The following is an 18,797-nucleotide window of genomic DNA, read 5'->3' on the forward strand; positions in this document are numbered from 1 at the left end:
CTTCAGAAACATTTTTTTGCTGTTATTTTAGTACAGCTGTAATGATTCCTTCAAGTTCAGGGGAAAAAGAAAACACTGGATTGTACTTGATACTTTGTTCAACATTTCTTCTCTAACACAGCTATATATCCTTCATTATCTAAGCCCTTGCTTAGTTAATAACTGTTTAATGTTCAGTGTCTGCTTCTCCATTGTTTCTTGGAAAGGGAAGGGAGATTGATTTAATTGATTCTTTATTCTAGCCATGAACATTCTGAACAAATAGTAATTGTTTTGTGAAGACACAGATGTTAAAATGGGCATAGAATTTGGTATGGCTGTGAAACTGAGTGGAAAAAATGCTTGGGGATGAACTAGCTAGGAATGCAGGTTGCATTATTTTAGACGATGAGTTAACTGATTAATTGATTTACAATGTTGTATATATAAAAATGTGACTATCTTTAAAAATACTGACTACATTTGACAGAAACTGTTTATAGTAAAACACTTTTTATCATGTTTTTGAAGTCTTGGGTCTGTATGTAGGTATCAAGTAAGCCAAACTTTTTTTTTTTTACTCTTTTTCCTAGAAGTATTTGGCATAAGATTTAATTAATTAATACCGATAGGAGTGTTTAAGGCTCACACTGGGCACCCATTTTGGGGAATAAAGTTATTTACAAATTAAAACTTACGTGCAAAGTTAGTTAATACAAAATACTAATATTAACTCATTATTGGTTTATTATGTATATTTACAATAGTCTTCTGTAAATTAAAAAGTGTAAATTTTACAGACTGATATTGCTGAATGTAAAATTATCTTAATTATGTTGAATTACAGCTTTGTGCAGAATGGATCAACATTTGTTAAACACCTTTCCTTGGGTTCAGTCCAGATGTGTGGGATAGGAAAATATTCTTGTCTGCCAGATCTGTCTCCTTCCTTACATGATGTTCCGTATAGGCTGAATGAGATTACAAATGAGAAAGAACAGTGTTGTGTTTCCTTGGCAGCTGGTAAGTGAGGCCAGTATTTTTTAAAAAGCCTTCTGAAGTAGTTAAACTGCTTTTAGTAACAACATTAAAATTGTCTCCATTGTGCTTGGGATCCATATGTCAGTAACCGTATATAAAATGTAGGCAGCAGTTTTCATCACTTTTGCCCTGTGTTTTAACTTGCGTTTAGGATAAAGATTTACCTATATTAATAATATGGGAGTTTTGTCTAGCAATAGTTCTTGGGGACAACCATTTTGTTACTGCTCGTGGGGGCAGGGAGCTTATAAACTCTTTATTTAGAGACGTTTTTAGCTAGATCCACTTTATCCTATATGGAGATCCGTGAGTATGTTACCTCTCTTTCCTGAACACCTGCTTGAGATAAATTCATGTTTCAAAAAAATTAGCAAAAACCTGTTATGTTCAAGTATATTTAAGAACTGTCTTGTAACAGAGTACAAGGGTAAATTTATTGATTCCAAGTACTCAGGAAAAGAAAGCACCGTTAGCAGACTGGAATGCCTGATCTGAAGCCACCTCCAAAAGGAAGGAGAATAAAAGCTGTCAGCAAATAGTGTTTATACCTCCAAATGTTCTGCCAGCATCTGGCAGTCTTTGAATTGGGCACTGTGCTATGGTAGAAGTATTGTGTTGTGTGTAGTGACTTAGAATGAATTTACTTTCCTTCTCAAGTGTCCCATTCTTTTTCTGAAACCATAGAAACTTTTAACATCCACAGATTCTACGGCCTCTGTCTCACTGGGGTGTTTATTTTCTTTTTCTTTTTGCTGTCTGTATTTCTCTCGTGGAATTTCATTGCTGTTAGTTTCTCAGTAACATTCCATTTGCCTGCTTTAGTGTTACCTAGAAGCACAGAGGTACAGTATTCCCTTAAACTGGTCATGAAGATTAATTATACTAAAGGGTTTGGTTTTAAAAATTCACTGGTAGTTGTGTCTGAGATTTTTAACTCATACATAAACAGTCATTCTTAAGTGCTGTTGCCATATGCTGTAAAATTGCGGTGATGTGGAGTCTGTATTTGAGTAGTGGCAAATACATTGGAAAAGTAAGTGCTAATAAAATATTGTTCTGTCAAGCATTCACAAGAGTCTGCTGGCTCAAAACTTTACCATATGGAATTTATTGTTTCTTAGATTTAATTACAATAGTAATCCTTGTCTTTTATTTCATTTATTATGATTTATCAGTCAGAATCTTTCTCGAAGTTACATGTTATAATCTCTGCAGTAAGGTGTAGTTCTAGAAGCTCCTGGAAAAGAGAAGCAGGATTCTTTTTATAGTGGCTAAGAACAGTTTTGGGTAGAAGAAATTCATTGCTCTCCAGTCTTATGCCCTTTACACTACTAAGGTGGCACTGCTCTCATACATAAACTTGCCAACAAATCAAAAGTCAAAGCAATCTTGTCATAGATCTGGCCTTCAGTTTGTTAGATTTCTTTCTGCTTCTAATTGAAGTTCAATTATAAAGTGATTTAATGAAAACTTAGATTTGACTGTGTTGTTGATATGAGGAATTCTGTTGCGTGATTGTGAAATTCTAGAAGCTAATTGTTATTTTGTGAAGAACTTGGTCTTGAGGATTGTTTAAATATCTTAATCTAGGGAGAACTTATAACCAGAAGTAAAAAATGTATTCACATTTATTTTATACATACATATGCGCTTGGAGATTTCTGCTATATCAATAAATGAGATGAACGATGACATTTCTTTTAAGGTTTACCTCACTTTTCTTCTGGAATTTTTCGCTCGTGGGGAAGGGATACATTTATTGCGTTGAGAGGTCTAATGTTAGTTACTGGACGCTATTTAGAAGCAAGGTAAGACTGACTTTTTCTTAGTTCTTATTGCTTTTGTAGGTAGCTAGGAAAGAAGGAATGCTCTCAAAATCTGAGATGACACACAAGCTGTTATAAACAGTTGATGTGCAGTAAAAAATTTTAATAATCTTAGATGGTTTTGATTTCTGCCTAAGTAGAATCAAAAATGCTACTTAAATGACCCTCTTCTGCTTTCTTAGCACTGATATGAAGCTGATGTCCTGTATAGATAAGGTGGTTGTAACCCCTGTAAAACTACTGCTTGTCCTTAAACAGAGTGATTTTTCACATGTACTGGAATTGTTGTTGCTGTGCAATAATTTCAGATTTACTTATTAAAAACTTGAAGTAGCAAGTGGACACTGTTTTAATCAGAAGGGTGTGATCTGCATACCTACTGTGCTTTTTTTTGTAACTGCTAGTATTTGTCTAATCTGAGATATCAGCTAATTGTGGGTTGTTACTATCTGATATCTGTTTGTAAAAGTTTAAACAGACAAATGAGCCAGATAAGTGAGATCTATATTTCCATTAACCTTTTAATTTGAGTGGAGCTCGCCACACAATATTTATTTTAGTTGTTTTAAATTAGTTTGTGTTTATACTATTGTACCTTTTGTAGGCTATTAGTTTTCTCATGCAGTAAGATCTGCAGTCTACTAGTATGTTTATATTCCCTTTTTAAAGCTTGTTGGAATCCATGTTTTCCCCAAGGTATGCGCAGCGGTTCTCAAATGAAACTTCTCATAACCTCAGTTGCTGTCACCTCTCTGTATTTTAATAGGAAATTCCCATCTACTCCTGTCCTCCGTCCCCATTCCACCCCACCCATCAGAATGGATACCAGGGTAATCGTAAACAATGTCAATAAAAACCTTCCCTGTGAATTCGGTGGGATTTGGGTTTAGGTTTTATATCACTACCTATGAAAAAACAAACTAGTTTTTACATATTAGCAGATGTTGTATGTTTTGCACAAATTGATCTAAGTGTACTCATGTTGGGGAATTGATTACTTCCTATTGTAAAAAATTCATGCTAAATGAAGTAATTTGTAGCTTTCAACAGCAGACTTACGGTATCTTTTAAGATCCTGTTTGTCTCCTTGACTTGCCTTGCTATTAAGGTATACTAGTATGCTTAGTACTTAACACCTGGTCCATTAATGGCTTTGAAAGTAACTTAGTCAAGACTGTGTTTTTCTTTTCTTCCAGAAATATCATTTTAGCATTTGGTGGGACTTTAAGACATGGTCTCATTCCCAATCTGCTTGGCCAGGGGACACATGCCAGATACAACTGTCGTGATGCTGTGTGGTGGTGGCTTCAGTGCATCCAAGACTATTGTAAAATTGTTCCAAATGGATTAGACATTCTCAGGTGTCCTGTTTCTAGGATGTACCCAAGAGATGACTCTTCTCCTCAACCTGCAGGCACTGTGGTAATGATTACTTCCAATTTAAATATTTAACACAACTAAAATTTTAATGAAAGGATATAACTTTTCTAGCTACAAGAACCTGTCACTGTCTGTTTATGGTGAAATTTTATTGTAACACAAGAACGCCATGTTTTAGGCACTTCTCACTACATCTGCTTCACAGGATTAGACAGTTGCAGAGAGCTGGGAATGGAAAAAGTATCTATCAGCTTCTTAATTTTTTTTTATTCACTTTATCTTGGAAAAAATGTTCATATTAAAAATTGTATACCATGTACTGCCATTGCAAAGGTACTATTGAAAATGCTAGATGCTTTTCTTTGAAGTGTGATAAAGTAGAAGCTAAGAATTGCTGCTAGTTGCATGTTAGAGCCTTTCTACTTGTTTTTCATTTTGCCTTTCACATATCATCTGAACATGCAATCAATCTAGGATCAGCCACTTTATGAAGTAATACAGGAAGCAATGCAACGGCACATGGAAGGCATAAATTTCCGAGAAAGGAATGCTGGTCCACAGATAGATCAAAACATGAGAGATGAAGGTAACATTTATAGAACAGCTTGCTATGCAATTCAAAAGGTTACAATTACGTTTTACTGCTTTTCCTTTAGCTATTGACTGTATTTTTTAAAAATTAGTTACGTTTAATGCAACTAAAACTATATTACTTTAAATACATTTGATGTTTAAAAAGTACCTAAATAATTGTTTATTGTCAGCAACTGTTTATGTTGTGGTGCAAGTTACCTTCAGAAACCCACATCACATCTCTTGTTTGGGGGTTTATTTATTTGGAGCTTTGGCATGGGGAAAGTGGAGGTTTTTTGTTGTTTAGAATAGACTTGATGCATGATATTCTTGCTTGGCAGGTTTTAATGTAACTGCAGGTGTTGACTATGAAACTGGCTTTGTCTTCGGAGGGAACCGCTTCAATTGTGGCACTTGGATGGATAAAATGGGAGAGAGCGACAGAGCTCGCAACAGGGGTATTCCAGCTACTCCAAGGTACAAAATCCAGGTCTATTTTGGGGGCTCAGGGGGAGTGGTATGCGGGGAGGAAGAGGTTAAATTATTTTTTTTAAGTGAAATTGTTCTGCAGAATTACTGTGGCTTTCATTAACACATCTTAGGTGATTTCAAATGTTCTAAACTTCTGCCTACTAAAATGTTAATTTTTTCATTTGGGCTCATTTGAAAAATAAAGTGTGTTCTTAGGCAGTAAAGCCCTCAGCTTCTGGCGTGGTCTTAGCTCCTGGCAAAGAGTTAACTTCTGCGTTCAAGTAGTAAAAAGTGATTTAGGAAAAACTGCATACTTGCAGTACTAGCAGTAATTTGTTATTTAGACTTATCATAGGAGATATCTATTGATAATTGTTGTGTTGTTTCAGTGCTACTTATTTAGAAGTCTGAAATATCTACAACATCTAGATCCTTAAAGTTGAGACTAAACATTTTAAATATGAGCTCTTTTCTATGTGCTAGCAAACTGCTGCAGGGATCCTTGCTTGAGTTTAATACAACATCAGTTTCAAATAGATTGCTGTCTGTTGATGGGAACTAAAGGAAGACATTCTCTTTCTTGACACATCAGGCATTTTAATTGGGAATCAGGAGCGGTAGAGATACTTGCCCTGAAGATGCTACATTGGTGGTGCTGGAAAAAAATTTATATCAAGCAGGCACTAAAACTCAATATGGTATAATATCAAATTTTTGCATAAGATGATTATCTGAATACCACCTGAAAAAAAAAGGAAATCCAAGTAGTGCATCTAGTGCTGCTTTTATGGCAGAAGTATTACCTAAGTTACAGAAGTGCATGTGCAGATAGAAAACCTCTGTATTGAACACAGTTTTAACATCAGAGGACCAAGTTGTTTGGGGCTGGTCCTTTAGTCGTGTTCTCAATGACTGATATAAAATTATCTTAAATCTCTGCCAAGTAGCTGGGTATGATGACACCAGTTTAAATTAGTCTAATGTACAGGAAAAAAAAATCAACCTAGCTGTTGGGCAGTTGACAGCCAAGCTAGTTCTCTGACTGTTAGCTGATGGAAAAACCCACCAGTTTTCCACCCTTTCCTCCATTGTTTCTTCACCAGGTGGAATCCTACTGGTCTAAGTAAAAGTAAATTGATACAGTCTGCTTATGCTGATGTTCTCTTATTCTTGGCCCTTCATGAGATTCAAAAGTACTCTATAAAACTGAATGCCCCAAAGAGTGGCAGAGAAGTTTCAGCATAGATCAAGATATGCATGTAAGGGAAAAATAGTTCAACCCATGCCTACACAATAGTGTCAGAACTGAGATAAAACACAGGAAGGAAATCAGTCATTGCTAGCTTTCTGAAGTCATATGCTACTGTACAGTAGCAGCAACAAAAGCTAATGAAAAATAATAATAATGGGTGTCATCAGTAAAAGTTTTTAGAACAAGATAGAGGGCATTATTTTGCCCCATTGTGAAATCTTGCACCTTTAGTGTTGTGTGTGGTGCTGGTCTCAAGAAGGGTGTAATGAAGGATGGTAGGGAAAAGGGCAGTTAAAACTCAAGAGGATGGAGTAGCTGCCTTGCAAGGAGAGACTGGAAAGTCTACTTAGACTCTTCATTTCCAAGAGAATATGGGTGAGGGAGGTATGACTGAAGTTTAGAAAATCACGACAGTGGTGATAATGATCAAGCTACTATGCGCAAAACACTGCAGTACTGTATAACTTTGGGTTGCTCCTATACGAGAAACAGGAATAGTAGGAGAAACTTTTTTTAGTCACTTATGGAACTTTAACCACCTTAAAGTAACTCTTGGGCTTTTATTGTTATTATAGAGATGGCTCTGCTGTGGAAATTGTTGGCCTATGCAAGTCAGCTGTTCGCTGGTTGCAGGATTTATCTCGGAAAGATCTGTTTCCATTCCGTGGAGTCACTGTAAAAAAACATGGTAAATATAGACACCTCTCATAACTGCATTACAGGAGTATAAACATAAAACGATCGAATTGTGGCCATATAACATCAGGGATGACATTAAACTACTGAAAAAGATTTAGGGTTAAAAGAGGAAAAGCTTAGGAAAGTGTTTTGTATGTTTAAAATGTTTTGTTACTACAAAAATTTATTAAGAGTTATTGTTGTCTTGTCAATATTTCAAATATTTTATTCTATGTATTAAATTGTGGATTACAATGGAGTTTTGGAGCATAAATACCGTTTCTCAGTGTATATAAGTGATAAGATTACTATGTATTGTAATGAATGATGTATATCATCACGAGAATGATGAATAAGATGATAGAAGACATTTTTCTCTTTTTCTTCCCCTCTCCCATAGTATTCACAACACTGAAAACCACTTCTTGTGAATATTCACATAAATATCTTTAGATGCCCTTTATGTTTGAGGGTTAGTGCTCTGGTTGCAAAGTTACTTGACTTTGAGCTTACTCAGCCCAAGGGAACATACGTGTGCTGTAAAGCCTTTTTACTCTTCAGTAAAGGATAATATTGGAAAACACTTTATTTAATGGTTCTTTTATTGTATTTTAGAAAGTAGGAATGTAAGTGTTTGAGGTTGTTTTGGTTTTTCCCTCTTGGTCCTAGCCAATACAGATTTTTAGGTGATTTTTACCTGTCATTTCAGGATTTCTTAAAATATATAGCTAGAGTAAGACAACTTAAAATTCATTACGCAGGAGTATTATAATCCATAGATGTAGAAATAATATTTATAGGACTTGCCTTCTCTTTTGCACCAGAATCATAAGCAGCAATTTCAGATTTGTTTTTAGAACAAGACAGAGGGCATTATCCTGTATGCTCCCTACTGTTGTTCATCTCATGTAACTGAATCTGATTTCATTCATCTGCTGCTGAACCTAGTTTAAAACCAGCCTGAATTGCTATTTACCATCTATGCCTTGTCTTTTTTAAGAATAGGCTTAGCATTAGGATTTCCTGGTATTCTGTTCTTCCGGCAAAACCATGTTTCAGTTCTGGTAGTATTGCCTTCTTTTGTGATACTCCAGTTGTAATTTAAGAAAAACAGTCAATATTCCTGTACTTTGCTAATGTAAAACTAATGTACAATTCTAGAAGTTTCAGTGAGCTGCTCCCATGAACTGCAGAATTGGCTTAAACATGGGGAATCACCAGTTCCTGTTTGCTAAGTATCAGGAGTTTAGGAAGAGAAACCTTTTAGAAGCTACGCTTGCTCTAATGTTTTGACACTCTCTTTGAAGTCTCCAAAAGAGCAAGAATATGGACACCAAGTACTGTGAAAGAGCTGAATTGCTAATTATAAACTTTAAACTTAGTCAATTAAATTCGTACTATAGATCACATTACCTTATGCTGTTTGCTCCTAGCTAACCAAATTAGAAACTATTGTGTAAAAAAAGCTGTGCATGTGTTGAAATAGATCTGCAGGATAACTCAACTTCTAAATAATTTTATTCAATGCTACTCTGGCCTTTATTGCGTTATGAGTATCTTACATAAAATTCCAATAAGGACAGCAGTAGAAACGGAAATAAGCTTTCTTCTGGTGTTTCCACTGTGGCTGTTTTTAGAAAATTAAACCTATATGTAACATCTTGCAGGAAAGGAGGAGACTATCACATATGATGAGTGGAACAGAAAAATTCAAGGACACTTTGAAAAGCTCTTCTTTGTCTCTGAAAACCCTGGTGATCGTAATGAGAAACATCCAGAACTTGTTCACAAGCGTGGAATTTATAAGGACAGTTATGGAGCTTCAAGTCCATGGTGTGATTATCAACTCAGGCCAAATTTTACAATAGCGATGGTTGTGGTAAGTGAGGGGCAGTGGGAAAAGCATTTGCATTTAGTTTTCTTTATTATTGAACTAAGCTTGCATTTTAAGGTTCATTTACATTTACATTAAATCAGGAACATGCATTGCTTGGAATAACTTTTTGAAAGCTTTTCTTTCCCATGCTATTAATACTGGTCCATCTTGAAGTATCTCTTAAAATACATCCATGATAGGACTTCCCTAAATGAAATTGCTATCTAGTGTGTAGCTAGGATAAATTCACTGTGTTCACTGTATTCAAAATGTCTTTTGAGGTTAGGTCTGGGAGGACACTCTTCCCTTCAAGCTAGCTAAAAAGCATGGGATGTTTGTCTTTATTGGTTTTGTAAAGAGCTTCAGTAATAATACTTGCAAAGCACATTTAAAATAAAACTAAAAAGAAAAATAAAGCACTTGGTAGCTTCTGTCTTCTTGCTTATTCTGACCTGTAGGTTGCAGAAGTTGATTCATTAATACAAAACTTTGGCTTTTTTTGTGGTCTTCTGCATTTGTATACACAGCCCTATGTGTGTACATGTGCAGATTTGCGCATTAAATCTTAATTGTTTTATTTAGGCCCCTGAATTGTTCACACCTGAGAGAGCTTGGAAAGCTCTGCAGATAGCAGAAGAAAAACTGCTTGGTCCGTTAGGCATGAAAACCTTAGACCCAGAGTAAGTATAGTAATGAGCAAGTGTTAAGTACAAAGCATGACAGTAGGAATTATTTGATATGCGGGGGTAGTATTTCTTTTGTTAAAATTCTCATCTGTAGCTGTGAAATGGCTGTAATAAACACTTCCAGAACAATTATTTTGCCGCTTTAAATGTCTATGCAATTGATTTTATTTATGTAGACAATCACCAGTGTTTTTGGATGCCACACGCTAAGCAAGGCAAATTTGGTATCATAAAGATGTTGAATTTGCATCTTGATAAATACTTGTATATAATACAGTGCACAGTACTGCATTTGGAGTAAAAGTGCAAGGGCAAAGTTATGAATTTAAGTGATTCCAAGACTTTTTCACCATTTTCCTACTGGCTTAAACTATTTTTAGAATTCTGTTGTCCTGTAAAATACATAAACTAGTGGAGCCCTCCCTAGCTTAACTTAAATCTAAGTACCATGACAAATTTTTGGTTCATTTCTGCGTTTCATTTTTATGTATCTTTTTTTGTTAAGGCTTTGTTTGCATAATTTATTTTTTCTTTCTTGCAGTGATATGGTTTACTGTGGAGTGTATGATAATGCTCTTGATAATGACAACTACAACGTAGCCAGAGGCTTTAATTATCACCAAGGACCTGTAAGAGCCACTTTCTTCAATTTTATAGAAATGGCTGTCACCTTTTCAAACTGACAACTGTAGTAATGATCTCTTTTCATTCCTTGCTTAGGAATGGCTGTGGCCAATTGGATATTTTCTTCGTGCCAAATTGTACTTCTCAAAGTTGATTGGTCCAGAGATATATGCAAAAACTGTAGTTATGATTAAGAACGTTCTTTCTCGCCACTATGTTCACCTTGAAAGGTAACACTGATTTAAAATATTTGTTCAACCTAGTGGTATCCACTATCCAATTGCATCTAGAAGTACAGATCTGTAGTATAAGGAGATCAGTTTTCTACATGTAAAGTTCACTGCTGTCTGTGCTGTTGCAGATGTCCAGTCAGGTTTCAAGTACAGCTGAAATCTAGCGCTTTTTATAGCAGAATTACTAATATTTGCCCGTGTGAAGACTGGGTAAAATAAGCCTTATGTAAAAATTAGGATCTAATTTTATAGAAAAAAAAAATATCAGAAAAGGTGGTTAGTTGTTTTCTATATCAAAATATTTCAAAACAATTTGTAAAACAAAATAGTTACAGGGCTAGTAGTGACAGACAAATTGTGGCAGATAAACTGAAGCAAAATATTATTAGGATTTTTTGGTGTTGCAAATGAGGAAATTCTTATGATAGTGTTTCAGAATCTTGATAACCTTGATATTTTGAGAAGACAGAGGAACTTGTTTATGGCCCTTTCATGTTCTCTGTGGTTTGGCCTAACTTTTACGAGCGCCACACTATTTTCCCCCTTTTGCCATATTTTTAATTGAGTGTTTAAGACAAACAAACAAAAAGGTAATATCACTTTAAATATAATCTGTTCTGCAGACTTCAAATATGCATTTATTTGTACCCATAAGCATAACTCAGTAGGACTGGTCACGATAGAGTTTGACCATGCAAGGAAGAAAAGGGATTTGTTAAGCAACTTTTGACCTTATGAAGTCTTGTTTGGTAATATTGCTAAATAACTTGCAGTTTGGTAACATTCTTTGGTTTTTCTGTCTCTGCTACTGAAGTAGCGTCCTTTTTACTGTTTTGGGATTTCATTTGTGTACCGAATTTTTAATGTAACAACAGGCCTAACCTATAGCATGACATACTCATTAAGTATGTTATTTGTATGTAATTCCCAGCTGCAGGAAACAAAATGGAGTTAGATCTCAGTTATTAAAGAATATACCATGTATGCAGGACAAACGACCTTTAGTCATGTTTTTCAATTTCCTACTGAGATAGCCTTCTAAGACGTTTTAAAATTAGATTATAAATTGAAATGAGAAGAACATTTAACAACAATACTCATTTGGTTTTTTTCTTTTATCAGATCATCTTGGAAAGGCCTTCCAGAACTGACCAATGAAAATGGACAGTATTGCCCTTTTAGCTGTGAAACTCAGGCCTGGTCAATTGGTGTTATCCTTGAAATCCTTTATGACTTGTAAAAGTTTATTTTGATTGGTTTGATGAAACTTCTTAGGTCTTGTTATTGGGCATAAATGAATACTTGGCTTATACTGCAAGGGAAATGCACAATCACTTAAGCTGCGTCCTGACTTTCAAAGATGCTGAATGCCAGCAGCTCCTCTGCCCTGTAACTGTGTGGGGCTTGGGTTGTGTTTTGGAAATCAGGCCATGACAATAATATATAACTGCAGTGCACACTTAATGCAGAAAGCTTTAGTAAGGAGCAATTTTAAGAATATGCACAATATTTCAAATAGCTTTGGTTTTTTAGACTTTACACATCAGAATCTTAATGTAACAAAGTGAGGTGGCTCTTACCTGAGCTAAAAGTAAGCAGCACAGCTCTTATGTTTTTTTAATTTGTCTCTCTTAAGAGTGAACAGTGTTTTGTAAATGCATGCCTAAAGGGGAATAGACTAACCTATAGCTTTGAGTTCGGTATGCTTTGTCCTGTAGCACCATACATTAGTGAAGGCAAAATATGTTGTCTCTCTGAAATGTACTATGGAGGTGATTTTTGTATGTGTTCTGTTGAACACTCCATGAAACAACCACAGAAATAAAGTTTATGAATACTGTAATACACCAACCTTTGAAGTTATATATAAAATTTTCAAAAACTTTAAACTACTTTGAGGGTCAACTCCAGCAATAATGAGATAATATCCTATGCTAATCTGTTTTTTTAATTTAAACACTGTGAGCCATGCAGCAAACCTATTTCTTCATTTAAATGTGTTTTTCACCATGAGAAATTCATAAGAAACATGTGTGTGCACTTACAATGTACAGTCTGTGTGTTAGGGGAGACCAGAGATGCAGAAGTCAATGTGCTTGACTGCTTAATGTATTGAAGAGGTATGACCACCTCAGCCCTTTATTCTTAAGGAAATCCTAGCTCTGTTGAAGCAAGTTGAAACAGCAGGAAGAGATTCTAGCCTACCACCACAGAAGAGAGGATGTTGTTTCTAGGCCTTTTGAATTTACACCATTAAGAATAAGCATGCTACCTCTATATGTTGTTCTTTGGGAACAGCATCTGGTAAACATTATGTAGAACACATGTTCCCTCATATTTGGAGGTCTGTGTGCCCTTACTGAGTTCGGTTCAGTGTTCCCAAGCTGAAGGGTGGTTGATAGAAGTGCAGTTTGTAATTTTCAACTCTCTCTTTCCATGTGATTTTTCCATCTTAGTGCAATAAACAGGCAGAGTGAAGCTGAGGATGCTTCCCCCGTCACGGGGAGGGGAAAGCAAGACTGTATTGCATTTCTTAATGTTAGACAACATATGCTGAAAACATGTACACAGGATGTAATTATAATGCACTAATAACACATAAGTCAAGTTTTTACTATATACATATTTTAAAGTTTCCGTAACCTGTCTAAAGGGTGAGTGTGCTGTCGTATTCAGGGAGATGTGTTAGACAGATATGTTTAGGACAAGTTAGTAGACTGAAGATGGATGAATTGCAAGAAGTGGCTGTACTCACGCTATTTATTTGGAAGGTTAATAAGTATTTGAACTCACTGAAGGGTTCAGTACTTTAAAAGTTACAGTTAGGGAACGTCTGTATTGTACCTCAAATTTTGAGCTGCTGTAGTACATGGGTTGGGAAATTTTTATTTTCTCAACATGATGCATGAGAGATGTCATTTGATCGAAAATGTTACTGAAATGTCAGCCACAGATCATATTTTCAATGTGCAAGAGGCAAATCAAGTATTTTTCATAATGTACTGAACTTTCCAGAATTATTGATAATGGTATTGAGGTTTATGTCCTACTGAATCACTAGCTTTTTACAGTTTGCTTAGATAATTATTTCTCATGTATTACTGCAAGTTACCTTTGCAGCTAATGTTGTTTTGAAAGCAGGAACAATATAGCAGAATAAATTATTCTTAGTTGATGAAAGCATTTTACAATTGGAAATGTAGCTTAAGAGCTAAGACTGTGGAAGATTTCCACAAATACAAATTATGTACATTGGCAATAGCACTCTTTCAATGTTGGGGGGTGGGGGGAAGAAAGGAGACATTGTTCATCAAAACCTTCCTACAATATTACAGATGACTTTCCACTGTTTTCAAACTGCACTGCTGATAGACTGCATATTTGTCACTGCTATTTTTTTTCCCTAATTTAATAGTAAATTTCAAAGGCAAATCACACTATATAAACAAAAAATATGTATGTATGGAACTTCTAAACGATGCCCATTTATAATGTTGCTTCTGCACTGATTAGTTGAGCATAGTTTTAGGGACAGGTATATGTTTTAAATAGGAAAACCCCCCATATATCATATCGGTTGACTTTGCTGTTAAGTAGCAACAAAAGATTTGAGGTTATAAGTGTTGGGGGGGTGGTAGTAGTTCATTGGTTTGTTGGGGTTTTAAGTTGGGTTGGTTTTTATTATCACAAAGCTACTCAACACTGGCAAGTCAGTTTAAAAATGAAGAGGGAAGAAAACAATGTAAAATTTAACACTTGTATGAGCTGGTATTCATCTGAATAAACTCTATACCAAAAGTCATTATCCCCTAAAATACCTGGCTTATTTTGACTGATTCTGAACTGTAGTTTCATTCATTAGTATAATTTATATTATACGCTCAAAAACCTCTAGTAATTCAAATTGTAGTCAGTAAAATCAGTAAGAACTCTGAATCCATTGTGTCCTGGTTGGCATTTCCTCATCTATATGGTATTGAAACAACTTTTTTTTTTCTCCTTCCAGTTGGAATAATTTTGACTGTTCCTAGTGTTTGTACTCTTACTAGCTCTTGATTTATTCAAAGATTAACTTGAGAATTCAAGTGACATAATGTATCACTCTCACACTGCATGTTGTAATGTAAAATGGGAAGATGAATTTTACACGTGTTTGTCTAGCACAGCAACAACTGAGTTTAGAAAATGTCATTATTCATGTAATTCTGAAATGCACAAAATAAAATTCTTTAATTCAGTTAACCTTTTCATGTGGTTGTTTGGAAAGAAGCTAAATGATAGAGATGATGCTTGTTCAGTTGCTGGCAATTTTACACACATGGGAGAGATCATGAACCCCCTCGGGCCAAATATGAATAACAAAAAGTGCTAACAATAATAAACTCGCTAAACACAAGCTTGAGCTCTATATGCAGATTCTTATGTTTGTGTCAATGTCAACTGTCCCAGCTGGGTTTGAGTGGGATTGGGCTAGAACAACCCTGCCTATTCCTGCTGCTCTAAATTATTGTATCCTTTTAAGTCGCAGTATTGCAAACTTACCCAAGAGAACAGTCCGAAGGTATGCTACCCTGCAGCTGCCCAAGTGCTTCATAGTTATTAGTCAACTTCATATGCAAAATTTCTATTGCTATGTAGAGGAATTTCACTTTTCAGCTCTGCTTTGCAAAGTGGAAGTCACACAGCACTGATGACTGTGATGAAGAGACTGTTTTGCAACTACTTCATTTCGTTGCATGCCTTATGAAGTCTGGATTTTTGGGAGGGGGCAGACTGGCTGGAGGCAGAACCATGGCTCTGAGGTGTTCAGTGTGTGCACTATGGGCCGACCCGTCCCCTCCTGGCTGCTGCCTTCCTCAGCGGAGCAGAGGATGGGAAGCTGAGCCATGGGATTGCACTGTGCTGGGGTGGTTAGTCAGATGGCACTGTTGGCAGTCGGTGCTGTTGTGGTTTCTTGAGTTTTTGTAGGTGCTTGCACAGTCTTGCAGTGTGTAATGCCCCCTTGAATCCATTTCTGTCAGTAGTCTTTATCTCTTTGTGATGCGCCTGTGCTATCTACAACCTTTCATCCACAGGTGGCTGCTCACCCTCTACAACAATCTTGGAGTACTATACAAATGAAGTTTGGTATCATTGACTGGATTTGACAAACTGTAAAATTGTTTACCTCAAGTCCTGTAATTTGTGAGACCCAGGAACTCTTCCCTTCCCTGTGTCCGTGTGTGGGTCACAGCAATATCTCAGTACAACTGCAGACGGAGACAATGTTCTCCCTGTCATGGAAGGTGTCCCTGCCCATAGCAGAGGGGTTGGAACTGCATGATCTTTAAAGTCCTTTCCAGCCCCCACCATTCCATGATTGTTCTGCGATTTTTGCAAAGAGAATGAAACCTGGCCATGAAAGAAGAGATTTCTGCTGCAGCCTGACAGTGGTCTTAAGTTCGATGATCCGGGCTCTGAGAGGTAAGCTCCTACTAAATTTTCTAACAAGCATGGAATTTATGTTTCTGAGTTCTAAGTATAACTTTGGCAAATAAACTGAACCCTAATTTTGTGTAATGATAAGAAACTTATGATGATGTCTTCTAGTCGGTTCTAAAGGAATGGAAGTATTTGCAGGCACTTGGCACTCAGAGACTTGTACAAACTGTTATTTTAAAGCGTGGTACACTTAAGTGGGATAAAATGACAAGAGGGATAATCTCTTTTTTTTTTTAATAAGTGTTTTTTAAGAGTCACAGGAAAACTCAGGGAAGGTGAAAGAATGGTTTGTTTCTTTCAAGCGAACTCTTAAGGGAAATGTTTCTACCAAATGAACTTTTGTGAGGCACATTCAGGAGCTGGTTTTTGGTTTTGTTTTTTTTTTTTTCAGTTGTTCCTACAGCCATTTTCTGTAAGGGTCCAACACACAGCCTTGACCTAGAAAGTGGCATCTACTTTAATAATATGCAATGAAAAATGGGTTCCAAATGCAAAAGTAAGACTTGTAGCTGCTTGTTTAACACCCCCAAGAGTATCAAAATAATGAGGTAATATTGTCCTGGCAAGAGCAGTCATTGGACGGTATTAGTAGGTTAACTCCTGTCAAGATGTTTTGTATTAGCCTAAGGAGGGTTTGCACTAGAATTTTGAAATAAGTCTGTATATAAATTTTGTGGATGTGAATGATTGATTTGAACATCATGGCGACATGTTAGAAAGGGTCTTACTTGCCATGTGTATGGTAACCTAGAGACTGCCCCTGGGGGCTGAGAGGAGGTGGACACCTCAGTAGAAAGCCGGTCATAATAGATCGGGTAAGAACAATACGACTTATGATGATAGCTGAAAAATGAACCTTTCCAGCTGCACAGCAGAGGGTGGTGCCGATTCACCAGTGCCTGTTCTTGGGCTGATGCAAAGAGGAGTCTGGTCCAGCCGGTTCTCCAGTTCTTTCTCCTGCATGGTCACGCTGGCTTCCCTGTGTTTTGATGGCTGAGTCCTCATTCCCGCAGGTCAACACCACAGTAATTGGTTTAGAAGTTTAGAAAATGTTGCAGTAATATATTCCCATATAGGGAAAGAGGAAAGGAATACACCTTTTACAGTTTGGTGGTTTAAAATGATAATTGAAGGTAACAAGTAGATTTCGTTATTTAAAAGTTCAGTTTTATTACATAGGTCAAGAGTCTGTCTCCTAAAGAACAGAGAGCTGTAGGATATGAAACTGGATGTCTGTTGGGCATACATTTATCATTTGTGTCATAGTTCATCTAATGATTCTGTAACTGATCAACTTTGTATCTGTCTCTCTGTATGTTTTGTTTGTGTACAAATAAGCTCAATGTGAAAACTGACTGTAATTCTACCTGGGCAGTCTTTCACTATACTTGTGATAATTTTAAGTATTTTTTTAAATGGATTTTTTTTACTGGCATTCAACTTGCACACAGAATTTTTCTAGGATGATCAGTTGTAAAAAGGATAAAAATGATTAATTGAAAATTTTTTAAATGGATTTTTTTTACTGGCATTCAACTTGCACACAGAATTTTTCTAGGATGATCAGTTGTAAAAAGGATAAAAATGATTAATTGAAAATTAATAATCTGGGACACGGGAAAGCTGTGTAGTGCATAGATTTAGTTGCCAGGGTTTGCTTTGAATGCCTGTATTCTCATAGAGTATGAAAGATTAATAAGCCTGAGATTTATATTGTGATATTGTTAGTTGAAGGTAATTGTAAGGCTGGACTCTTAAGAATGAAAGCTGGTACTGGAGAAGTCTAGATCACCAGAACACCAGCAGTAGGAAGGAATTGAGATAGATTTAGGCACTGAGACACAGCAAGAAAAAAAGATTAAAAACAGTGATATGAAAGTGGCAGATCATTGTAGGTGTCTCAGAACAGCTTTATATAAAATACATTAACAAAAGAAAAAATAAGGAGTCAAAAAAATCTAAGTGCATCTGTCCTACAGCTTTAAGTTCTACCCATCAGGTTCATAGGTTTTTAACACGCTAAAATTATCTAGCAGTTCTTCCAACTACTGCAGCTGGGTGGGAATACTATATTTTCCAGATAATGTTGTAATTTGTAAAGCCTATAATCAGAGCTACTGTCACAGCTGTCAAAGAGGCAGGTTTGTTTTCTTGCAATGGTTTACTTGCTAGTACTGCTCCAGGTCTCTCTCCAGGCCTTTGAGGGCTATATTGTTGTGTTTTGTACACTTAGGTTGCCCCAGAGCTTTTCCCAAGGCCTCCAGGCACCATTCAGTTAAAATTAAGCACCAGATTCTGTTATCAGCTGGAACAGAGTAAATATAGGGCAATTTAATTTCCATGCCTTGAGTAACTGCCGGTGTACTTTTGCATCATTCTGGCTTTAGACAGTTCATGCGGCTATACCAACAGCAGTTAAAGGTAGAAGTCAGAGGTATTACTGCTATAAACTATTGCTTGTTCCAGGGCAGGGGAGCCTACACTCTGATCGAATAAACTGTTACGATGAGTTCTTTAAAATAGTCATAGATAGTGGGGTTTTGCCTTTCTTGAAATATAAAGTTAGTGCCTTTGTGGGACTCTAACACAACAGACTAAATTCTGCTGTATTCCTAAAAAAATGGTAGTACTTTGGATTTATCAAGTTGCAGAAGACATTCTCTGCAAGAATACTAAAAGCAGACAAAAACTAGTTGA

At 36.2% G+C, this 18,797-nt stretch overlaps 1 protein-coding gene across 2 annotated transcripts in view; it reads left to right on the forward strand.

The window, feature by feature from the left end:
- AGL (amylo-alpha-1,6-glucosidase and 4-alpha-glucanotransferase) overlaps positions 1–14,856 on the forward strand; it is a 36,953-nt gene extending 22,097 nt beyond the window's left edge. For both annotated transcript variants that reach the window (XM_069862193.1, XM_069862194.1), the window contains 11 exons: positions 827–1,002; positions 2,726–2,828; positions 4,043–4,268; positions 4,701–4,812; positions 5,141–5,276; positions 7,098–7,210; positions 8,868–9,079; positions 9,659–9,756; positions 10,304–10,391; positions 10,483–10,616; positions 11,742–14,856. In XM_069862193.1, the coding sequence (XP_069718294.1) occupies positions 827–1,002; positions 2,726–2,828; positions 4,043–4,268; positions 4,701–4,812; positions 5,141–5,276; positions 7,098–7,210; positions 8,868–9,079; positions 9,659–9,756; positions 10,304–10,391; positions 10,483–10,616; positions 11,742–11,859 (1,516 nt within the window). In that variant the 3' untranslated portion in view covers positions 11,860–14,856. The remainder of the gene's footprint in view (positions 1–826; positions 1,003–2,725; positions 2,829–4,042; positions 4,269–4,700; positions 4,813–5,140; positions 5,277–7,097; positions 7,211–8,867; positions 9,080–9,658; positions 9,757–10,303; positions 10,392–10,482; positions 10,617–11,741) is intronic.
- Positions 14,857–18,797: the final 3,941 nt, after the last annotated feature.

Source organism: Phaenicophaeus curvirostris, chromosome 8 (assembly GCF_032191515.1).
Source record: "Phaenicophaeus curvirostris isolate KB17595 chromosome 8, BPBGC_Pcur_1.0, whole genome shotgun sequence".
Lineage (NCBI taxonomy): Eukaryota > Metazoa > Chordata > Aves > Cuculiformes > Cuculidae > Phaenicophaeus > Phaenicophaeus curvirostris.